Genomic DNA, 21,268 nt, shown 5'->3' on the forward strand with positions numbered 1-21,268 from the left:
AAAAATTGAAAAGATAATCAATAAACCTCTGTATATACTTAAATATGCATTTTTTTTAAATTGAACAATAGTAAAAGTGAGGATAGTTTTATTTATTATTTGAGAAAATATTTAAACTGATGGATTTTTTTATTTACTTGATCTTAAAAACTTAGACATGCAATCACGAAACCAGAGTATACTTGGTCTTGATAAACAAATAAGTTTTTGTTATAATTATAGGTATTGCAACCAAATAATATCTTATGTTTAGTAGGATGTCAGTGCAGTGTTTGATTTCTCACTGGCCCAAGGGCAACAGACAAAACACATTTACATAGAATTGTCATTTTTATGTTTTTGACTAATCTTAGAGTAAAATCACCCAGAACAAAACAATCAAAAATACCCCGGAATTCCAAAAATTCTCATCTGTTATTTTCCAACGGTGAATTCAGAGAATATTAAATAAAATACATTTTTGAACACAGATCAGAATCTAAGAAAAGAAATATAGATGCAAATGATTTCTGTCATAAATTATAATATGTAATAGAAATATATTTTTTATCATAGTATACACATATATCTTTTAATGAAAAAAATATATAAATTAAAACAAAACATTTTAACTCTTAAAAGCTTTCAGGCTAAAAACAAGTTAAAAAATATATATGGGTTGGTAGAGAGCAGTATGGTTATATGGTGGGGGTACAGTTATAACAAATACTTATTTTAATAGATATATTAACTTACAAAAACTAAAAATATAATAAAATAGCTTAGTGAGGAAAAAATTAAGCAATATCATATTTACACACTTCAAAGAAGACAAAAAAAGTAATAATAAATGTATTCTGTTATGTATAACTATCATACACCTGTACAAAATAACATCTTGTCTATTGTTTTCTATAATTATACAATTTAAAATTATCAGAAAATATTTATAGCATTGTAATGCTAACTTGATTTTAAAGAGTATACAAAAATTTTAAATGTATAAGTTACACAATTTATAAATTATGAGGATTATAAAACCTTGACTATGGCAGACAAGTACAATGATTGTATAAAAATTTTAATAAAACAATAATTTTTGTCAAAAGAACATTTACTTCTATGCAATACAAAATAATAAATAATTTATAATATTGTTATTTGAAAAATACTCTGTAGAAAAAAAGCTGCTTATGCATTTATGACTAAAACTGTTAAAATTCAATTCAAATATAATGCCTCCAAGAAAAGAATAGCCATTTATAAGTATCATTATATATATAACATATAATTTATGTACAATAAGTAGTATAAAATATTTAATAGTAAATTGTACTGTTATTAATCATCTAGGCTACTCTGTTTTTTTCTTCTTAATTTGAGCACTAACAAAGGATTTCTGCACTCTTAATTATATAAGTATTGTACACATCATCTCAAATCTAACATCATTAAGCCTGACTTAACATTAATTAGGTAAATAAATACATACTATATACATTGTGTCTCAAAAATATTCAGATATTATATGCATTGTTACAAAAATGTATAAAATCAGTTGTCAGTTAGAAATTTAATTCAACAGCATTATTCAAAGTAAAATGTACTCATGAAACTTTTAAAAATAATTAAAATCCTCGATTATAAGAAAATGAGACACCTGGTATAATTATGTACACTACTTATATTTAAATTTAACCTAATGTATATAAAATTATCTCGAATGTAGTTAAAAAACTGTATGTAGGTAAACACAAAAAAAGAAAATATAAAACATTTTAACAGTTAACATAAACTCTAATTATGAGCAAATAATTATGACATATTTTATAATTATATAAACTAGAGTCGTATTTTGACTCGAGTTAAATTCAATCAATAATCAATAAAAACTGGAGCACAAATAAATATTTAGTTTACAGTCGTATTACAAGGTTATAATTAAAAATAAACTTAGTGCATATTATACTTCATGATCAATATAAAATTATTTTATTTGTTAAGTCAAACTCTGATTTTCAATTTATAAAATAGTTATAATTTATAAAATTATTTGTAAATAAGATTAAATCGGAAGTAATTATATGACAATAAACCATTTTGTTTTATTTATATGATATTTGACAAAAAGAAACAAGATTCTTAGACTAAAAAAGGAGGGAATCAAAGTGTTAGATAGTAGTTATGTATTATGGAAAGCTACATTAATGAGATCCTAGTGGTGAACATAGGTTTTTTTCCAAAATTTCTTGAAAATTTTAATTAAAAAAAAAATGGGAATAATATAAAAATATGGTTAATAACCATGCAAAAAATATTCATTTTATATAGTTTTTTATATGCAAGTATAAAATATCTATTGTCCAGAATATATTTTTTTTATAGAAATTTCAAATTTGCAACAATACCAATAAATTTTTTTAAAGTCATTTTAAATTATTTTGAGTTGAAATAAATTATTGTTCATAAAGTGATACAATTTGCAACACTCATAAGTTTTGTTATGGTAACCAAGTACAATGATTACAAAAAACACAGTTAATAAGTACGTATTAGTTATTAAATATAAAACAGTTCCTATACCATCACATTTTCGAAGAATAAAATGGCACATACAATGTTTTAGGAGACTTCATAAACTATGAAACTTAAATTACATATCCAGAAATTGAAAACATTATGTTTGTAGATAATCTATTGGCAGCTAAAGGTTTATCTTTTATGAGGCCATTAAGTTTTTAGATATTAATATTAATACTATGACTTTGCATGGCACCCAAAGTGGCTAGAGTTTTTTTAATGCGTAATGCTGTAAGACGAGCAGATGCAGTATGGTACCAACATTCTTGCATTAATTTGCTCATTGTTTGTAAACACTAGAATAAAATAATTAAAGAATAGGCATAAAATTTTAATAAAGAAAATCTGACAATAATTTGTTTATATTACCGGGTATGCATTCCATCTCTGTGGTATAGGGGGTCGTTTCATTTCTAAACAAACAACTTTGCGCATTTCATCAATAGTAGGATCAGATGGTACACTATCATAATATGGTAATTGATATTCTTCGTGTATATTATCAACATAACATCTCCGTGTTACTTCCCATAGAATTAAACCCAAAGCATAAATATCACCTCTTTTAAATGAATCAAAATGATTCATATTGATCGTTTCTTCCAAAACCTTTACATAAAAATATGCAAAATTAAAACATGTTTATAAATAGTGTAAATTTCTTGAAAATATTACCTCTGGGGCCATGTATCGTTTAGTGCCTACTCTGTGGTTTAATGGGATATCAACTGTATCCATGGAAGTATCATATCGTACAGCAAGTCCTAAATCACCAATAGCACAAGTTCCGTTTGATTTGACTAAAATATTTTTCGATTTGAGATCTCGATGTGCAATGGCTGGTTTACCTGAAATTCATAAAATGCAGTATATTTCAATATAAAATGTAAAAAATGCAATAATAAATGTATATTACCTTGAGTGCCAACAATTTCCATATGTAAATGAGCAAGACCAGTTGCTATAGACAGTGCTATACGAATCATTCCGTTTGTATCTACTGTACTTCGGTTTAAAAAATCAAATAACGATCCATTTTCATGGTAATCAGTTATTAGCCATAATTGAGTCCAAGTGCCATTATCTAAAATCATTATTAGTTATAATAAAAACAAATTTTATAATTAAGATGGTCAGTATTTCACCATTATTATCAGCAGCAATAAATCCTAAAATATTATCATGTCTCAGCATAACTGTTTGGTAAATCTCAGCTTCCCTAAACCATGATCGTTCTTCTCTAGATGAAAATATTTTTACAGCTACTTGTTCTCCTCGCCATTTTCCTTGCCATACTTCCCCAAAACGACCTTTACCAATAGGTACACCAAGTTGGATTTGACGAGCAATGCTTCTTTGAACCAAAAGCGGTAATCCTATAAAATTGGATACAAATTAAGCAATTTGAAATACATAAAATGAATATTTTGTGAATATAAACCTGATCCTGATCCACTAGTAGTCATTTCAATCATGTCTCTCAAAGAAACAGCTGCCGTTAAAATAGGTTGCTGATCAGCAGCTATGATTCTGGGAGTTCGTAGATATCTAATATTATGAAGTTTAGTTGATCCAGCCCAAAAATTCATAATAAGCATGACTACAAGGCATACAACACCTATTGGGCCAGCTATTATTATAGCTAGCTCCCATTTTCCCAATCTCTCCTTTTTAGGGTCATTCAATGAATCATCTGTATTTACACAACATTCATGTATGAATAATATGAATTATAATATTATATAATAATGTTTTATGCATAAAATATCAAGCTGAGGATTATGAATTATAAATAAGCATTATGTAGTTATGTGCTTTGTGTATATAAAATACTATGAATTATTTATCTTTTTTGAAAAAAAAAATAAATAACCCTATCAAATTTATTTTAACCCGTTGTATTTTTTTAAACATAATTATTTTGCAAAAATGTATTAAGTATAAATATAAATTATTAATTAAAATCCATGCAATAATTAGAAAAATATATTATTTTAGAAAATAAAAAAACATAATTCTACCTGGAAGCTTAACATGTAGTGTCGGCTTAAGATCTCTGTTACAAAAGTCATAGTCTTTACAACACTCGGTTACAAATGAATCATTATGTTTTTTAGGGTAATGACATATCAAAGGTTTTTCTCGTGGGATCACTATATTATTCTCCAAACACCTAAAACGAGCACAGTTATCAAAGTTCAAACACGTTAATTAACACACACTGCCTAGATGTTAGCCTACAGTTATTATTAGTTTAGTTGACAACAATTATTTAAAAATAACAATAATAAATTATTTATTTATTAAAAAAAAACCGAACAAACAAACAAATGTCAAAAAAAAATAATGTTAAAATATTGATTTAAAAATGAATTTCTACCTTTATATATTAATATTAGTTGGGAAAACCAAATAAACTCAACAACAATTACAAAGGGCACACATAAATTATATATAGACCTGTAGGTTTAACTTCAACAAGTTTTGGGTATAGCCAACGATTGCAATAATCTCGATCTTGGCAACATGACACTGAGATTTCATCCAGAAACTTTCTTCGAAAACAAATATTTGGCTTTTCTGGTGGGAAAAACTGGTACTTGTGCAAACAACTTAAAGCCAATTCCCAATATAAATTATTTAAAATATGCCTAATTATAAATATATCATAGGTACATAGGGTTTTATATTGTGAGTTCTGGTTATAATGTTATACCATGAAAAGTACTAATTTTGTATAGGTTGTTATACTTAAAACAGTACTAATAATTAAAGATATTACAAATTAAATTATATTCCCTTGTTTTTTATACGTAGGTACTTGATCAATACAGTGTATATGCATAAAAAATTTAACGATTCATGAACTAGAAGTAAAAAAATATAAATATATCTGTATAGAATAATACAGAAATAAATTTGTTTAAAGACTGGTTTAAATTATATAAATAAAGTTTTAGGTTTGATTAAAAGTTAAAATTAAAGCTTATTGGTACCTAATTCAAAAAAGATCAACTCATTATAAAAACAATACTAAATCATAAGAAAAAAAATAATTCGGACAGAACATGGAATACATGGAAATGATTAAGATTTGTCTATCAATTAATTCTTAGCTTGTAAATTAGTGAGAAATTGTAAATATGACTCATCTGAAGAAAATTGTTTTTAATTTTTGATAAATCTTTAAATAATAAAAAGACAGGACAAGGCTTTTGGACAGTTCACAGAAATCAGAATAGTCAATATATACAGAACGGGGATGTAATTGGGAACGGCTATTTTTTTTTTATGTATAGAGATGTAAAAGTAGCATAGACATTTTCCTTAGTTTTAAATATGTCTTTGATCTCTCAATAATTATAACCTATATTATACTGCCTTCATAAGCTCTACAACACTGCAAATGAAAAATCAGGTAAGTCTGAAATATCGCTTAGCAAAAATGATATAGCTAATATTAATTAAATAAGTAAAAACATTGTAAATCGTTGAAACTTGTATGGATATTTGGTAAACAAGCCGTATACTTTTTAGGCTATGCAAAAATGCTGTAACTATAGTTGAAGAGACAGCATATTATCTTGTGTATTAGTGCAAATGATAGTTTTCAGTATTTTGTTTAAGTAACCTAGATTAGTTTTTCCTCTATTATGGTCATTTTTTTTTATAAATTTGAATTTGCAACTCATTATTAATTACATATACATAATACATATTACTAATTATCAGGGCTCGTAAGTTCATGCATCTGCATGTTTTTTTTACTACACAGAAAAACATGCTAACTGAGATACAAATCCGTTTCATAACAATAGTAATAATAATATGAAGTTTAATAGTGCATGTTTTCGGTGTAAAGGCATATTTGGAATATAATCATTTTTTTAGTTTATGGCACATATTATTTCATAAAAATATTTGAAGTGATTCTTGTTTCTTATTTACTTTCCCTTTTACAGTATGATAGTGTTTTTATTTATTTTTATTTTCGTGTGACTACTTAGTATTCTAGTATTTCCCTATTTAGATTTTATGAGTTTTACTTAGTACCGCAGAAACAATTTTATCGCTACCACTACCATCCTCTGCCTTGTAAAGTCTGTTGTCGAAACGATACCTGTACAGGTATGTTTACGTGTACAATGTTTCTTACAAACCCACATCTACAATTTTGTACACTGGTACGGCATAGTTTTCTTGCACACGCCAGTCACCAATGAGTTGTTTAGTTGTACGAGTCGTGAAAAAGTCAAATAACTAATATTTCATTCCAAATGTTTTCATTGTAGCTGCAGGATAATGATGTACAAAAATTAGACAACAAATGACTACCTAATTAAAATTGATAAAGATGATAAATCCATATGATTATAAGAACTTCACAAGTATTCATTTTATTAATTTTGATTGTTAAATGTATAAAAATTAAAAGGAATAAAATACTTTTAAAATAAATGGATAGATTCTTATTATTTTAAAATTGGCTCATAAATTTTTTACATAAATTTGAGTGCATAATTAAAAAATTTAAGGGCATTTAAATGCATATTTTGCCAATTTTTAGTGCATGCTTATTTGTGCTCTTTTAGTGCATGAACTTACAAGCCCCACTGATTATTATTCCATTGCATTTTTCAGATAAAATAATACATGAAAACATACAATTAAATATTTAAAATGTACAAGATGTTATGATTTTAAGAAAATGCAAAATATAAAATAAAGATTATTCTCAAACTTTCTTTGGTGACTTACAGAATTTTAACTGATGAGGGACAACTGTACTAAGATACTTATACTATACTATATAATATGTACATAATTTAATAGGATTATTGAAAACATGACATGATATACCAATTATAATTCAATTATAATAATTGTGTTAACTACAAAAAATTATTGATAGAATTGATCAAAATTATTAAAAGCCATGTACGAAAATGTTCTTTTTGGTACATATTTAAAATATAATTGAGTTGCAATATATCAAGAAAGTAAAATATAGTAATTTTTATTTTCTTAATTACTATACAATAGAAATAAATAAAAATTGTTCAAAATAAAGTTACCTATGTTAAAATACATATGAAATAGAAAAGCATGCAGATGAAAAACACAGCACAAGATAAAGTGAACGTTTATTGAGCTATTGTCTCATCAAGCACATGATGGTCAAAGATTTTGAGTATTATTGTTATAAATTTGTAAGCAATGAAAAATGATAGACATGATTGGATTTCAGTATTCTTTAATTATTTTTAGAGTAACTATTAAGAATAATATCAATAGATATCACATATTAATGTGAAATTCACACAATTATAAATAGAAAATTGCCTGAACAAAAATAAAATGATAGATCTAATAATATGTGATATAAATCATAAATATTAACTTGTAAATTAAATATAATAGGCAATACCACATTAAGAAAATAAAATTATCTTAATTTAATGTTGTCAAATAATAAAAATAAAATAAACAATGGTAAAGGTAGCTATGGCAACATATTGAATAGTCACCGTCACATAAATTATTCTATGAGAAAAATAAAAGACGCAATTGATAAAAAACAACCAAAAATATAAATAAATTAGTTTCAAATACATTTTTAGCGAAAAAATAGCGACTAACAAAAAAATGTAAAATTACAGATTAGGATAAAATTTTAAAAAAATTATCCAAATATTATTAGAACCTTTGGCATAACCCTTTGCTCACAACTATATGGGGTTGACCACTCTTGTCCTTTACTTCCATAGGGTTCTGTCTCCATCTCATTACTCACACCAGCTATTTTCTATTTTCTCTATCAATTTTCCTCTCATTTACATTCCTTCTACATTGATGTCTATAGCCACTCTCACTACATGACTGAATTTATCCAAACCTATACTTCCTTATTTTGTCTACAATTGGCGCCACTCCAATACTATCCCTAATACAATAATTTCTTATCCTTTTTTCCCTAATCACTCCATACATACACAGTCATGCCTATGCCATGACTATGCCATACAATATGACTGGCCTCGCCGCTGCTTCATTACAAAACATATCTTTGAATTTAAAGATACAAAAATATCTGACAGCTCTCTCCACTTCATCCACCCAGACATCTTTTTGACACCATCCTCAAAACCACCGATTCTAAGTAAATACTAGGTACATCATCCCCTGCCTTGCCCAAATCAACTTTTCGATTACTTCTCCCATAATCATAGACAATTTTCTGTTTTGTTTCTACTTTTTATTTATCCTTTCTAGCGCAGTTCTCCAATATATCAATCTGTCATGTACTTTTTCCAGGCTTTTTCCAACTGAAGAAACATCATAATTTTACCCATTACTAAGTAGAGTAAGTAAAAGATCAACACTGAACTAAATGAGAATAATTTTTTTTTAGAATAAGTCCACATACCTAGACGACTTGAAATTAAAGTCATGTAATTTTATGGTTCAAAAATTGTTAAAAAATAAAAAAAAGTATGTGCATTTTACAGGGAGAATATTTTGAATGTTTAGGGCATTACAATCTCAATCCTACTTATACTATGTATTATGTAAATAAGTTTTAGTTGATTTGACTATCCAACATAAGAAAAACTACAGGACTAGAGAATATAGTGGCATAACTGTTAAGAATTTGAATTATGACATAATCATTATTCATTACCTATTATATTGTTCTGAGTTAAGAAATTCTTAACTTAACTCATAATATTAAAAAATATTTTAAGACAAAGATACTACAATACAAGTAATGATGATTAAAAATCAACCTTACCGAGATGAATGAAGAACAACACTTGTATCTTTTGATATACTTGTGAAACAATACCCATCAGTTACACAAGTGAAGTTTGAATCAGCGCATATGTCACAATAACATGATAAACCTGTAATAACAAATAATCATAAACCATAATAATAAGTATTAAGTGGCAAGATTAATGACAATTATAAAAAATGATTATACCGTTTACAGAATGACAGAATATAAATAGAAAGCCTACGGCCAGCAGTACACAAGTCTTTATGGAAGACATTGAAGTATTGAATTCCTCGCCTGCTTTGCTTTTGGATCGTAGATTTCAACTTGTGGTGCGATGATCGACTACAAGAGTGGGTAACTATATTGACTACATTTTCTTCTAACCCGATAAGGACACATAGTTTAAAAACTATTCGGAAAACAACACATTTCGGATGGCATTAAAATGTATAGAGATAATCAATTTATAAAGTCGCAATATATTATCAAACTAATTTATTAAAAAATCTGTTTATCGAGAACGTAACACTATGTACACAATACACGGCACAGACCACACAGTACCCAGTATACAGCAGACGAGTTTGTAGTGCACTAGTGCTTGTGCTATACAAAAACAAAATGTTAATGAAGTTATTGAAATTAGAAATTTAGGTACAAAACATACGACAGGAAATACTAAAAACCACAACCGCACTGTACCAGACGACTGGTACATGTGGTTCGTCAAAAAACATGGAAGAAACGACCATTTTTTATCTGTGGTTTTCTAATACAGATTACCGATTGTATTATTTATTTATTTATTTACTGGGGTCTGTTATTTCTAGTATTCGCACCCCTTTGATATTAATATTAATCATATCATGGGTGGATAGTGGATACTAGATTCATGCCTCGTCGAGTCGTGTAGTATTCCGTATATTTAATAAATGGGTTACAAAATATTGGTCAGACGTTATCTGCACGACACGACGAGGTGTGTATCCGCCTTCATGCCCGTTGCTTACTTGCTCATGCATACCTTTATACCATGATGGGCAATATGCATGAGTACAGAATATTCTATCGTGTCGCAAACATCATATTAATGCATAGGTTTTGCATTTCTTAGGACTCTGTGTAGTACATAAAATATATTACAATGATACAGTGGACACCGCTTATAAGGTTCACAGATTTAAGTTCCAGTTGCTTATTTACTCAAAAACGTCTGGAACGGCCCGGACGTATCTAATATGCATATAATATCCATATGCATTGTAAAAATTCGGTTATAAGACTCAACTCGTTTATAAGCCTCAAATTTCGTAAAAGATAAATTTTTTTGGTTAAGATTTATAAATAAATTGGTTTTAAAAAATTGCATAATTTTTTGATTAATTCTGGTTTCGATTCATGCTTTATAGTGTGTCTATGTACAACAAATTTTATCGCGTTTCACATTTTTTGCAATTATCGTTTTTATTGTTGTGCGAGTTATAAATACACTGCCGATTATTTTATCAGACTTTTAAATGTATTCAATAATAAGTATGCAGTAAAATAAAATTCATAAATATGTTATTAAAATTTTTTTTCCCCACTTCGCCTTCTTATTCAACGAAAAATTGTTTCATAATACAAACAACAAATCCATTATGTGTACCTAGTGTTGCAACATTTTAAAGATTTTAATAAATCAACAGAATAAAATTCAGATTAAATCCTTGGCGAACTCTTTCAGCTTCATTTGTAGTCCTTGTAGTTATATTATTTGCATTGATTGGATGGGTCCAAATTTCCATTGAGAATTTTTCTTCAATGTAAGTGTTAAGGATGTAGTCTCCAAATACAGTACATGCATCTTATGGACATCTGGACATAAAATCAATGAATGCCTTAGTGACTCACTGACTTCATGTATTGGTGAATATGGTAATCCAAAAAACACTTTTAGACACTCACCAGTTTCATTTTGATTAGCGTTATATGACTGTCGTAGGTTATTGTTTGATTGGATTTTCCACCATAAAGCTTGACCAAAGTGGAATCTACTGCCTTTAACTGTTACTCCAGAAAATGACTTTTGCACAGCCGTATGAGCAGTTATCTCAAAATCGAGATGGATAATGTTTATATTTAAAACTTGTCCTAACTCCAAATATCAGGGGCGTGCCTAAAGGGGGGGGGGTGAACACCCACAACCTCCCTCCCCCAAAAAATCGTTGCATATTAGGTTTGAGTATTGGGTAGTTAGGGGCTCGTGACTAACATAATGTATAACAATTATTATTCAGGAAAACTAAAATAATTAAGCCTGAACAAACGTTCATTAGGCCTGTAAGTTTTTAAAATATTAGCTAGTATTATTACCTCCAAAATGCTCTTGTTCAAATGTATTTATATGACTTAGAAGGAACACGGAACAATACCTATATCTTCATTCTTCAGCCTCTATGACGTGGATTTTATTTCCTAGATTCGTATAAATGGAATCGAGTGTATATTCTAGCGTGTGTAAATAATAAATACTACATAACGATAAAACGATTTCGATTTCTTTCCGTGACGGCGGCAGATACGCACATGGCACATCCCTTATTCCTATATTTGTCTCTACTTTATAAATGCTATTTATAAAAAAATTAAAATTGAATACCATATTTTATTCTATAATTAAAAAAGTAAAAATCCCGAGTGGTCACCCATCCGGGAACTAGTAATATCAACCAGTGCACGTAGAGCGCGTACCCAACTGAACGTAGACGGTAGACACCAGGCCAGTTAGGTACCACAATAATAATTAATAAAATAAAATAAGAATACCAAAAAATGTAATCACTAATCATGCTCTGATTTTAAAATGTGCTTTGGAATGTATTAAGTTATTAACTGTACCATTATTTGTTACCTGAGGCCATATTAAAATGAGCAAAAACTGTAGGTAGTTACAAACATTCCACAGTTCTAAGATATATCTATGTTTCTGCTCTGTTCTGACCACTGAGTAATCATTCGTAGGCCAATTTATATAAAATTAGGTATAAAACCACCGAGACATTTTTGGCAAGTGCCAAGTATGCGTTACAAATCTTAACAATCTATGAAAATGATGTCATGTCAATTATAAAAAGTGTTTCAATTTTAATATTTAGTTACACAATATAAGATAATGTATTTATTGTTAGTAATTATCAGTTCTAAAATATCTCCTACTTCTGTTTTGTCAATATAGTTTTTAGGTAGGAAAAAGGAATTTCACATATTATACATTTTTATTAGACATGTTTCATGTACACCTACTTTCTTGTTACCTACGTACTTACTCCATAGATTAATATATTATGATTTATGACTTACTGTCTTACTCTATGGCTTAACATCATGTTGGTGCGCGGCCTCGTTTCCATGTTTTTGTAGGTCCAGACTTCAGACTTTAGATAAACAAGAAACCACGGACTATTGGACAAAAATATCGTCTTTTTATATCGTTTCTATATTGTTCTAATGTTATAATATGCTTCAACTTACATTTGTGTAGTTTAGAGTGTACTAATGAAGTTGTGTTCAGGCTTCTCCAGTTCTCTAGATCACGGTTGTCTAAATTAAATTTCTACAACCGTGCTCCAGTAGGTACCTAGTCTAGCAGATAACAGCAATTCACAGACGCAATTTGGGGGGTGCATATTACCCCCAACTTTGAAATTAGTACTCCCGACTTTGTTCATATTAATTTACATTTTAATAGTCGCTATGCAGGTATCCACAACCACAAGATAATATGAAAAAAATAAAGGGGCTTCAGCACCCCATTTTTTTTCATTGAAATCGCGACCCCTGAACAGCATGTCAGCATGTTCAGAATATATAAATAAAACAAAGCTGTAATTGTAAAATGATTATGCACTTAAATTTGGCACAAACATAACTTTTTATCTTAGCTCAAATGGACTGTACTCAAAAGCTTAACTGTAATTAGTTGTTGCGAGCGCAACCAAACATCTTAGTTGTGGTGAGACAGGAAGTCATATTCTGGTTAAAACACTAAATATTTCCACATATTAGGTAGGTATCCACTTTTAGTATATTTTAGTTTGACACGGACATATTTTTTATCTCCGTCTTACTCTTACAAGTGCGGGACGGGACAGCAAATTTATGTTCAGCAGATCACGTTTAGCTCCGTTAGCTTAAAAATTAGAGTGAATCTACCGATTATAACACTTGGTAAGAACATTATCTATGTTTTTATGTGAGTTTTTTTTACAATAGTTCAAATTTTTAGCAAGTTTTGAGTACATATACTATAGGCATATAGCTTACACTAATTAATTTTCTGAATACACTCTATGGGTATGATTATTGTTAGCACATTACATAATAACATCCACAGTTATTTGTTTAATGTTACACCATTTTTATTTTTCATACTTTTATGAGTGCATATTTTTTCAACAATAAAATATACACTACCTTAATTCAATGTACAAAAAATACTAAATAATATTGATTTTAAATTAGTTTTTCTGGGTGAAGAGTATTTATGATTAAATTCAAAATTATAATTCATAAGTCATGGTCTTGCAGATTTGTTATTATTTTACACAATTAAATTTAAACTAACATCAGTTAACAAAACACTTAAAATATTAAACAGCCATTAATTTTTTGAAGAATCAGTACTTTTTGCATCCACAGGTGAGTTAAACTCGTACATCTCTACAGCACGTTTTTCCCCATTTGGTGGTGGACCTATTAATTTTACCATTTCTTCATAATTTATTGATTCCTTCTTCAACAACTCTTCAGCAATCTAAAAAGTAAAAAAAAATTAAGTGATAACAAGTTAATCATTGAATAATATTATACTTGGAGTATAATATTTGTAAACTGAAAGTTAATATTTTTGATAATATTTATTTTGTACATAATTTAGAATTTTTAGATAAAAATATAAGAAAGTTAATCAATTGTATGATACTTAATGTCCTTTTTAATTTAAGAAAATTAGGATTTAGGAAAACTTACATTCTGTTAGGTTAAAAAAAACATGATTATGCATAAGGATAGAGGTCTAAAAATGTGGAACCCTGAGACTATTTTACCTTTTTGATATTGACTAACTGCAATTACCATAAAATGACAATAGAATTGTCCAATTGTTGAACAATACAATGATAATATACAATCATACAATATCATAATTCATAAGATATATATTATGTACGAGCTCCTAATACTAGAAATTCATAAATGAAAGCATTACCAATTCTAGTTTGCTATAGTTTTCTTTTAGTAGTTTTTCTGTTTTGAAATAAGCATCAGACACTAATCTGGATACTTCAGTTTCCATGAGTGCTGCAAGTTTGTTACTATATGGCCTTATGCTATTTTTTGTATCTTCGGGAAATGACAATAATCCAACTTGATCATTCATACCATACTGACGTACCTTAATAATTAAATTTGAACGATTATTTTCCACATTAATACTTCTTCAAAATAACAATTTTAATATTACTTGAGAGTTTGCAATTTTAGTAACTTTATCCAAATCGTTTTGAGCTCCAGTTGTAATGCTGTTAAATACTATTGATTCAGCTACTCTGCCACCAAGTCCCAAACACATTTTTTCAAATAACTAAACAGAAATATTGCATACATTTGAGATTGAAAAAGATGCCATAAATATTTAATAGAAGAACATACCAAATCATACTTTTAACTCAAGTACTCTAAAGCCTCTTAAAATAATGTATTCTAACATTCAAACATCATAATCTTTTTAATTGTATAACTAAGACTTACAGCTTGCTTTGAAAGTAGATATCGTTCTGTGGGTGTATACTGAGCAAATCCTAGAGCTGCATTAGTTCTAGGTACGATTGTGACTTTAAGGAGAGCATCTGTAGTAGGCAACAACCAACCAATTAATGCATGTCCAGCTTCATGGTAGGCAACAATTTTCTTTTCGTCAGGTGAAATTGCATGAGATCGTTTTTCTGTTCCTCCAACCACTCGTTCAACTGCATAGTCTAAATCAGCTTCCAATACAACTTTCTGGCTATTTCTAGCAGCATGTAATGCTGCTTCATTGCAAACATTGGCTATGTCAGCTCCTAGTTAATGTACATAATAATCAATTAAATATGTTTAAATAAAATAGGTATCACTATTTAATTTACCGCTAAATCCAGGAGTTAAATGAGCCATTTTTTGTGAATAATGTTTAGGCTCTTTATCAAGTTTGATTTTTAGATGCTGTTCAAAAATTTCTTTCCGCTCTTCTAATGTAGGAAGGTCAATTAGAATGTGACGATCAAAACGTCCTGGTCTTAAAAGAGCCTAGAATGTCCATACATTTTTATATTATTTATGAATCTATAACATTAAACATGGTGAATAATAATTCACCACATACATAACATAATTATTGTAAACCTTATCTAATATATCTGCTCTATTTGTCGAAGCTAACATTAAAACTCCTTCTTTGGATCCAATACCATCCATTTCAACTAATAATTGATTTAATGTTTGTTCTCCTTCATCACCACCACCTTCTGGCCCACTTGAAGATCTCTTACGACCAATAGCGTCAATTTCATCAATATAAATTATACATGGAGATCTTTTTCTTCCCTCTTTAAATAAATCTCTATAATTTGTAATCACAAATTATTAGTTTTTCTAAATTATCAAAACAAAAATAAAATATAACTAATATGACCAACTTACCGTACTCTAGCAGCCCCAAGCCCTCCAATCATTTCAATAAACTCAGAACCATTCATAGATAAAAAAGGTACATTTGATTCTGTTGCAACAGCTTTAGCTAACATTGTTTTACCACAACCAGGTGGTCCTAAAAGTAATGCGCCTTTGGGAACTTTCGCACCCAAATTTTTATAATGATCTGGTCTCTTTAAATAATCAACAAATTCCATAACTTCTTGTTTTGCTTCTTTTAGACCGGCAACATCTTTAAAACGAACTCCTTTACCTTGTCCAATCAATGGGTCAATTAATGTATATTTTGCTCGTTTTATTTGAGACTAAAATAATTAAAATAATAATTAATAATTACTAATGACAAATAAATTTTAATATTAAATATATAATGTATTTATAATATTAATTAGTGGTATATCCAGGATTTTTTTAAGAGTGATGTCATATATAGTGTATAACAAAGATCTGACTTGTTCAAATGTAATTTTAGTGTTAAAGCGTCAGATAATCCTAATATATACATATATATAATCGTTGAGTATTTGAATGCATATTATATAGAGAAATCATGTTCATAGTGCCGTTCTAAAATTTACATGTAAATAGAGTAATAGCAGACGCAAATAACATTTGAGATTTTTTTTGATGGGAAGAACTGAAGGCCTAATATATAATTTAAACAAAATGTAGGAAAGGTTTAGGGAGGCTTAGCCCTTAATTTTTCCCCAATATTTGAAATACTTTTTAGGTGAACTCAAACTAATTTATAACATTTACAATGGTAATGTTAATTAAATATCATTATATTATACTAAGTGTTGATAGATATTAGTTTAAAAGTGAAATAATGTTAATTTAATGATACAGGACGGTCAGTTTCATATCTCCCAAACATTTCTTGCTCTTGTATATGCCACTTATTCTTATACTTACAAACATATCTAAGCTGATTGGAGACTTTGAACCCCCCTTTGAACGGCCAAAGTATGCCAAAGCAAGAAGGCCAGCCAAAAATAAAAATAATATTAATTCTGGTGCATTAAGAGAACGATCATACACAACAGGTACTCCATGACCCGGTTTTATACCCAATTTTGCTTCTGCTTCTCTTAATTTTTGTTCAAATCTTTCTAAATCTGCAATATTCATATGGTAAGTTCTTTGATCAATCTGTAAAAGTATTTGAATTATTTCTTATTTAAAATAATATTGATCTACAAGGTACTAAAAATGAAAAATTAAACACATTTTTGAAACAGAAATGCAAATAGATATATATTTATATTTACTTTTCGTCCTTTAATAATAGCACCTTCATATAATCTTACAGTTACAATATCTAAATCAGGGCGTGCAATTATTTCTTCTACTTCACCTTTAGCTAACATTAAATGTACAAACTCATTCCAAGATACATAGCGCATATCCTACAAACATTATGAATTAAATGTTTATAAATTATAATACATTCATTAAGCAAAAAAAAATGTAAGCTAATTATTTATATTTACTTCAGGATTTGATGCATTAGGTAATAACATGCTTATAACATATACTGTTATATATACAGTAAATATTGCCATCATGATTTTAATCATCATAGCATTTCTTGGATCATCAGCGTTTTTACCATCATTTTCATTCTTTTGAGAATGTGTATATCTTAAGATAAGTTTATTTACAGCAGCTATTTCCTTATTCACTGCTATATTATACTAAAAATGAATACATCAATATTCAGTAAGTTTCGTTATAATTATTTTATTTAAGTAATTTACTAACTGGATATTTAAACTTGTTTAAACATTATAAACTATTTACCTTTTTAGAAGTGGCAATTGGTATTTTACGCAAATAGTTACTCATATATCTAGTGCATCCCAATTCCTTAGTCGTTCCGACATAGTTACCAAGTAATTTTGGTCTAAGTATTCGAAAATTTGATTTCGAAATAATATTTAACATACTTAAGCCCATTTTAAAATTAGAGAATTAAAATATTTTTAATAAATAATACAAATTACAATGTTATTATTACACAACAGTTGTAATTGTTACTTGTTATTATTTTCATTTTCAATTTTCATACTTTTGATTTCCAAGTTTTATCAAGAACTAAGATATACACATTATTATATCTGTAACATAATGATAAGTATTGATAATATTTTTGATTTCCCAAATGGTCACCTAAATCACCGTACAACTAGATCCCCATGATCCAAATGACACAACTGGTATAACCATATTAGGTCCATAGGGACTAGAAAATTCATAGACTATTAATATAAAGATCTTTATTATAGGTCCATAAGTAAATAAAATATTGAAGATCTTTAATATTTATTTTGGTTATGAACTGACTACCGGCATCATGATAATATTTTATCATTGATAACAGTATAATTTATGAGGTAAAATAATAAATAACTAACAAATACTAAATAAGTACCTATTATAATAAACTGTATCTCAGTATCTGTCTTCTGTAAAAAATTGCATTTTATAGTATAAATATCAAATAAAGAACTTCAGTAATTCAGTTTTTGGATTAACATTACCAGTTGTCGGATACGTTAAATAATACAATGAAATACATTACTCGTGGTATTTATAAGCTTCATGTCAATCATGAAATGAGAAATGTTCGTTCTAAATTCACTAGAGCAGCTGTTCTAAAAACTGTTAAAGAACCATTGGTTCTTGAAGATTTTAAAATAGCAGATAAACTCAAAGAAGGCCAAGTAAATATTAAAAAAAGGTTTTTATTTTTAAATGCCATTTTCTAATAAACTAATTGTATTTCTAGCTCAGGATTGCTGTAAAGTATTGTGCCGTGAATATGTCTGATGCTTTAATTTGCTCTGGGTTATCTGAATTCAAACCGGTATTGCCACATGTACCTGGTTTTGAAATTGTTGGTGAAGTAATAGAATCCAAAGCTACAAATGCTGATGAAGAAGAAGAAGATATATCAGTAGGTGATCGTGTATTAGTTTTAAACAAAGAAATCATGGGTGGATTTGCTGAAGAATGTGTTGTTGATGAAAAAGTATGCAGTTATTATTTATTATAAGCGTTCATTTTATAATTTCTCTAATGTTTAGGATGTTTTTGGAATACCATCAGAATTGACTTATGAAACAGCTGCGTCAATTGGAGACAGTTATGCAACAGCATTAATAGGGTTGGCTCGTCGAGCAAACTTAAAAAAAGATAATACCATTTTAGTAACAGCAGCTGCTGGTGGTTTAGGTTTAGCTGCCGTCGATATAGCTGCCAATATGTGTAAAGCTAAGGTGTAATAATTTATTGGTATGTCAAATAAAAAAAATAATTAGGAATCCATTTTTTAAAATGTCAGGTTATTGGAGCTTGTCGTTTGGAAAAAAATACATCTATTGTAAGAGATAAAGGAGCTTTTATTTCATTTGAAATTAAAAGTCCTGAGTCCTTATGCAAAAGAGTATTAAAAGAAACTGATGGCAAAGGAGTGGATGTGGTATTTGATGCGGTTGGTGGAGAAATTTTTCCATCAGCATTAGATTGGTATAGTAGTAATTTTTTCAATCAATTTTTAATGAAATATATATATTAAATCAGTATATTATCTGGTTTTTATTTTAGTGTTGGCCTGGAAGGTAAAGTAATAGTTGCAGGTTTCGCATCATTACAACTACCACAGTTAAATATTAATGAACTTCTACGTCGCCCTTCATTTAGTTTAATTGGTGTATCATTAAATAATTATCGTACACATTCAGTAAGGATATACAGGTAAATATTGTTATTTTATATTTTAAGTTAACATTTTTTAAACAAAAAAATTGATATTAAATTACATAAATAGACTATAGAATATTAAAAATGATATTTATAACTTTGTTGTGAGATAAACATATTTTGTTGAGCTCACAATCTACTTGCATTATGTTTTTATATATTATTTAAATTTGTAATAGCATATATATTACTAGCTGTCCTGCCTGACGTCCATGTCAAAGACTAAAAAATATATTTGTGAAAAAATGTGTACACTATATTTCTACTAATACAATTTTAATAGTAGGTAATACAATATGTAACCAATAACAACCCTTTAAATAAAAAATAATAATATTGGTTTTCTGTAAGCTGAAAAAAATGCATGTGTGAGCTACCCATGGGGATTGAAAAAGTGTTAAAACGTCTGCTATATACTCTATGTCTCTATCATTTAAAAAAAAAACTTTATGACTATCGGATGAGTGGTTTCCAGATCATTGGTATCAAAAATTCTCATTGTCATGTTGACATATATGTAGATAAATGTACATAATATGTATGTAAAAAAAGGAAAATATTTATACTTACACATTTTAACAGCACTGTTCTGCTTGTAGTAAGGTATACTTTATACTATATAATATTTTAAAGAGATAATATTGATAGTATGTTGGGGAACAAAATATTTCTTAATAACAGTCTTATATTCAATAAATACAAAATAAACATATGTGTAATATTTACAATATAGGTATATATAAAAAATATATTTACAACATATTATGTATGTTGGTAAAATGTACACTTAATTATTAAATAAGTAACTTCATAATATATAAATGTAGGTTTGTATAACACTCATAAAATGTTAATTTAACCATTAAAATAATTTGTTTACCAGGCAATCTGTCAAAGATGTATTAACCATGTGTAAAATGGGTGTGATTACTCCAAATATATCAGAAACATTAAAACTTGATCAAGTAAATGAAGCGTTAGACCATTTTTCAACTGACAAAAGCAGTGGTAAAATTCTATTAAAAATTGCTGATTAATTGGTAAGAATATAGGATTTAAAGTTAAGTAGAATTTTCTGTTAAAAATTCTTTAAGATTTGTTGTAAGGCATATTTTAATTTATATTTACTATCTATACAAATACATGAATTTTTGTTTTGTTTATTTATTTGGTTTTCAAATACACTGATATTATTGGTGTGATGTGGATATTTGATACAACATTTTATTTAAATTAATATTGGAGAGAGTGAATGGAAGTTATTAGAATGTTGTATTGACCCTAGTTCTAATGTATTAATATGACCTATAACCCACTGAAGGAGGAAGTGAAAGTAAAAGATTAATTTTTAATATTTGTTTTTATTTTCAAATTTATTTTCTTTTTTTCCTTTATGTTTTACAACTCAAGTATCAAACAAGCATGTATCAT

At 28.0% G+C, this 21,268-nt stretch overlaps 3 protein-coding genes across 6 annotated transcripts; 1 reads left to right on the top strand and 2 right to left on the bottom strand.

Moving 5' to 3' along the window:
• Nucleotides 1–592: 592 nt before the first annotated feature.
• Nucleotides 593–9,651, bottom strand: LOC111033625 (TGF-beta receptor type-1). 3 transcript variants are annotated; one of them, XM_022314433.1, is made up of 9 exons: nucleotides 9,545–9,645; nucleotides 9,353–9,464; nucleotides 4,581–4,732; nucleotides 4,001–4,252; nucleotides 3,705–3,935; nucleotides 3,476–3,643; nucleotides 3,235–3,407; nucleotides 2,929–3,168; nucleotides 593–2,855 (listed from the first exon to the last, which is right to left on the bottom strand). In XM_022314433.1, the coding sequence occupies exons 1-9, from the start codon at nucleotides 9,612–9,614 to the stop codon at nucleotides 2,718–2,720; spliced, it is 1,536 nt and encodes a 511-aa protein (XP_022170125.1). In that variant the 5' UTR covers nucleotides 9,615–9,645; the 3' UTR covers nucleotides 593–2,717. The 3 variants fall into 3 exon arrangements, with proteins under 3 accessions (XP_022170125.1, XP_022170126.1, XP_022170127.1); XM_022314434.1 differs by lacking the exon at nucleotides 4,581–4,732 and adding an exon at nucleotides 5,020–5,171; XM_022314435.1 differs by lacking the exon at nucleotides 4,581–4,732 and having other exon boundaries at nucleotides 9,545–9,651.
• On the top strand, nucleotides 9,581–21,004 carry LOC111033626 (quinone oxidoreductase-like protein 2 homolog). Of its 2 annotated transcripts, none has more exons than XM_022314436.1 (7): nucleotides 9,581–9,694; nucleotides 18,564–18,798; nucleotides 18,864–19,106; nucleotides 19,162–19,353; nucleotides 19,419–19,603; nucleotides 19,682–19,831; nucleotides 20,721–21,004. In XM_022314436.1, the coding sequence occupies exons 2-7, from the start codon at nucleotides 18,643–18,645 to the stop codon at nucleotides 20,872–20,874; spliced, it is 1,080 nt and encodes a 359-aa protein (XP_022170128.1). In that variant the 5' UTR covers nucleotides 9,581–9,694; nucleotides 18,564–18,642; the 3' UTR covers nucleotides 20,875–21,004. The 2 variants fall into 2 exon arrangements, with proteins under 2 accessions (XP_022170128.1, XP_022170129.1); XM_022314437.1 differs by lacking the exon at nucleotides 9,581–9,694 and adding an exon at nucleotides 18,453–18,468.
• Nucleotides 13,896–18,119, bottom strand: LOC111033624 (paraplegin). Its single transcript, XM_022314432.1, has 11 exons — nucleotides 17,876–18,119; nucleotides 17,566–17,769; nucleotides 17,344–17,481; nucleotides 16,988–17,224; nucleotides 16,061–16,377; nucleotides 15,764–15,980; nucleotides 15,508–15,667; nucleotides 15,131–15,441; nucleotides 14,844–14,963; nucleotides 14,589–14,774; nucleotides 13,896–14,135 (listed from the first exon to the last, which is right to left on the bottom strand). Exons 1-11 carry the CDS (start codon nucleotides 18,029–18,031, stop codon nucleotides 13,983–13,985), a joined length of 2,199 nt encoding a protein of 732 aa, XP_022170124.1. The 5' UTR covers nucleotides 18,032–18,119; the 3' UTR covers nucleotides 13,896–13,982.
• Nucleotides 21,005–21,268: the final 264 nt, after the last annotated feature.

The sequence above is a fragment of the Myzus persicae genome, unplaced genomic scaffold (assembly GCF_001856785.1).
Source record: "Myzus persicae strain clone G006 unplaced genomic scaffold, MPER_G0061.0, whole genome shotgun sequence".
NCBI lineage: Eukaryota > Metazoa > Arthropoda > Insecta > Hemiptera > Aphididae > Myzus > Myzus persicae.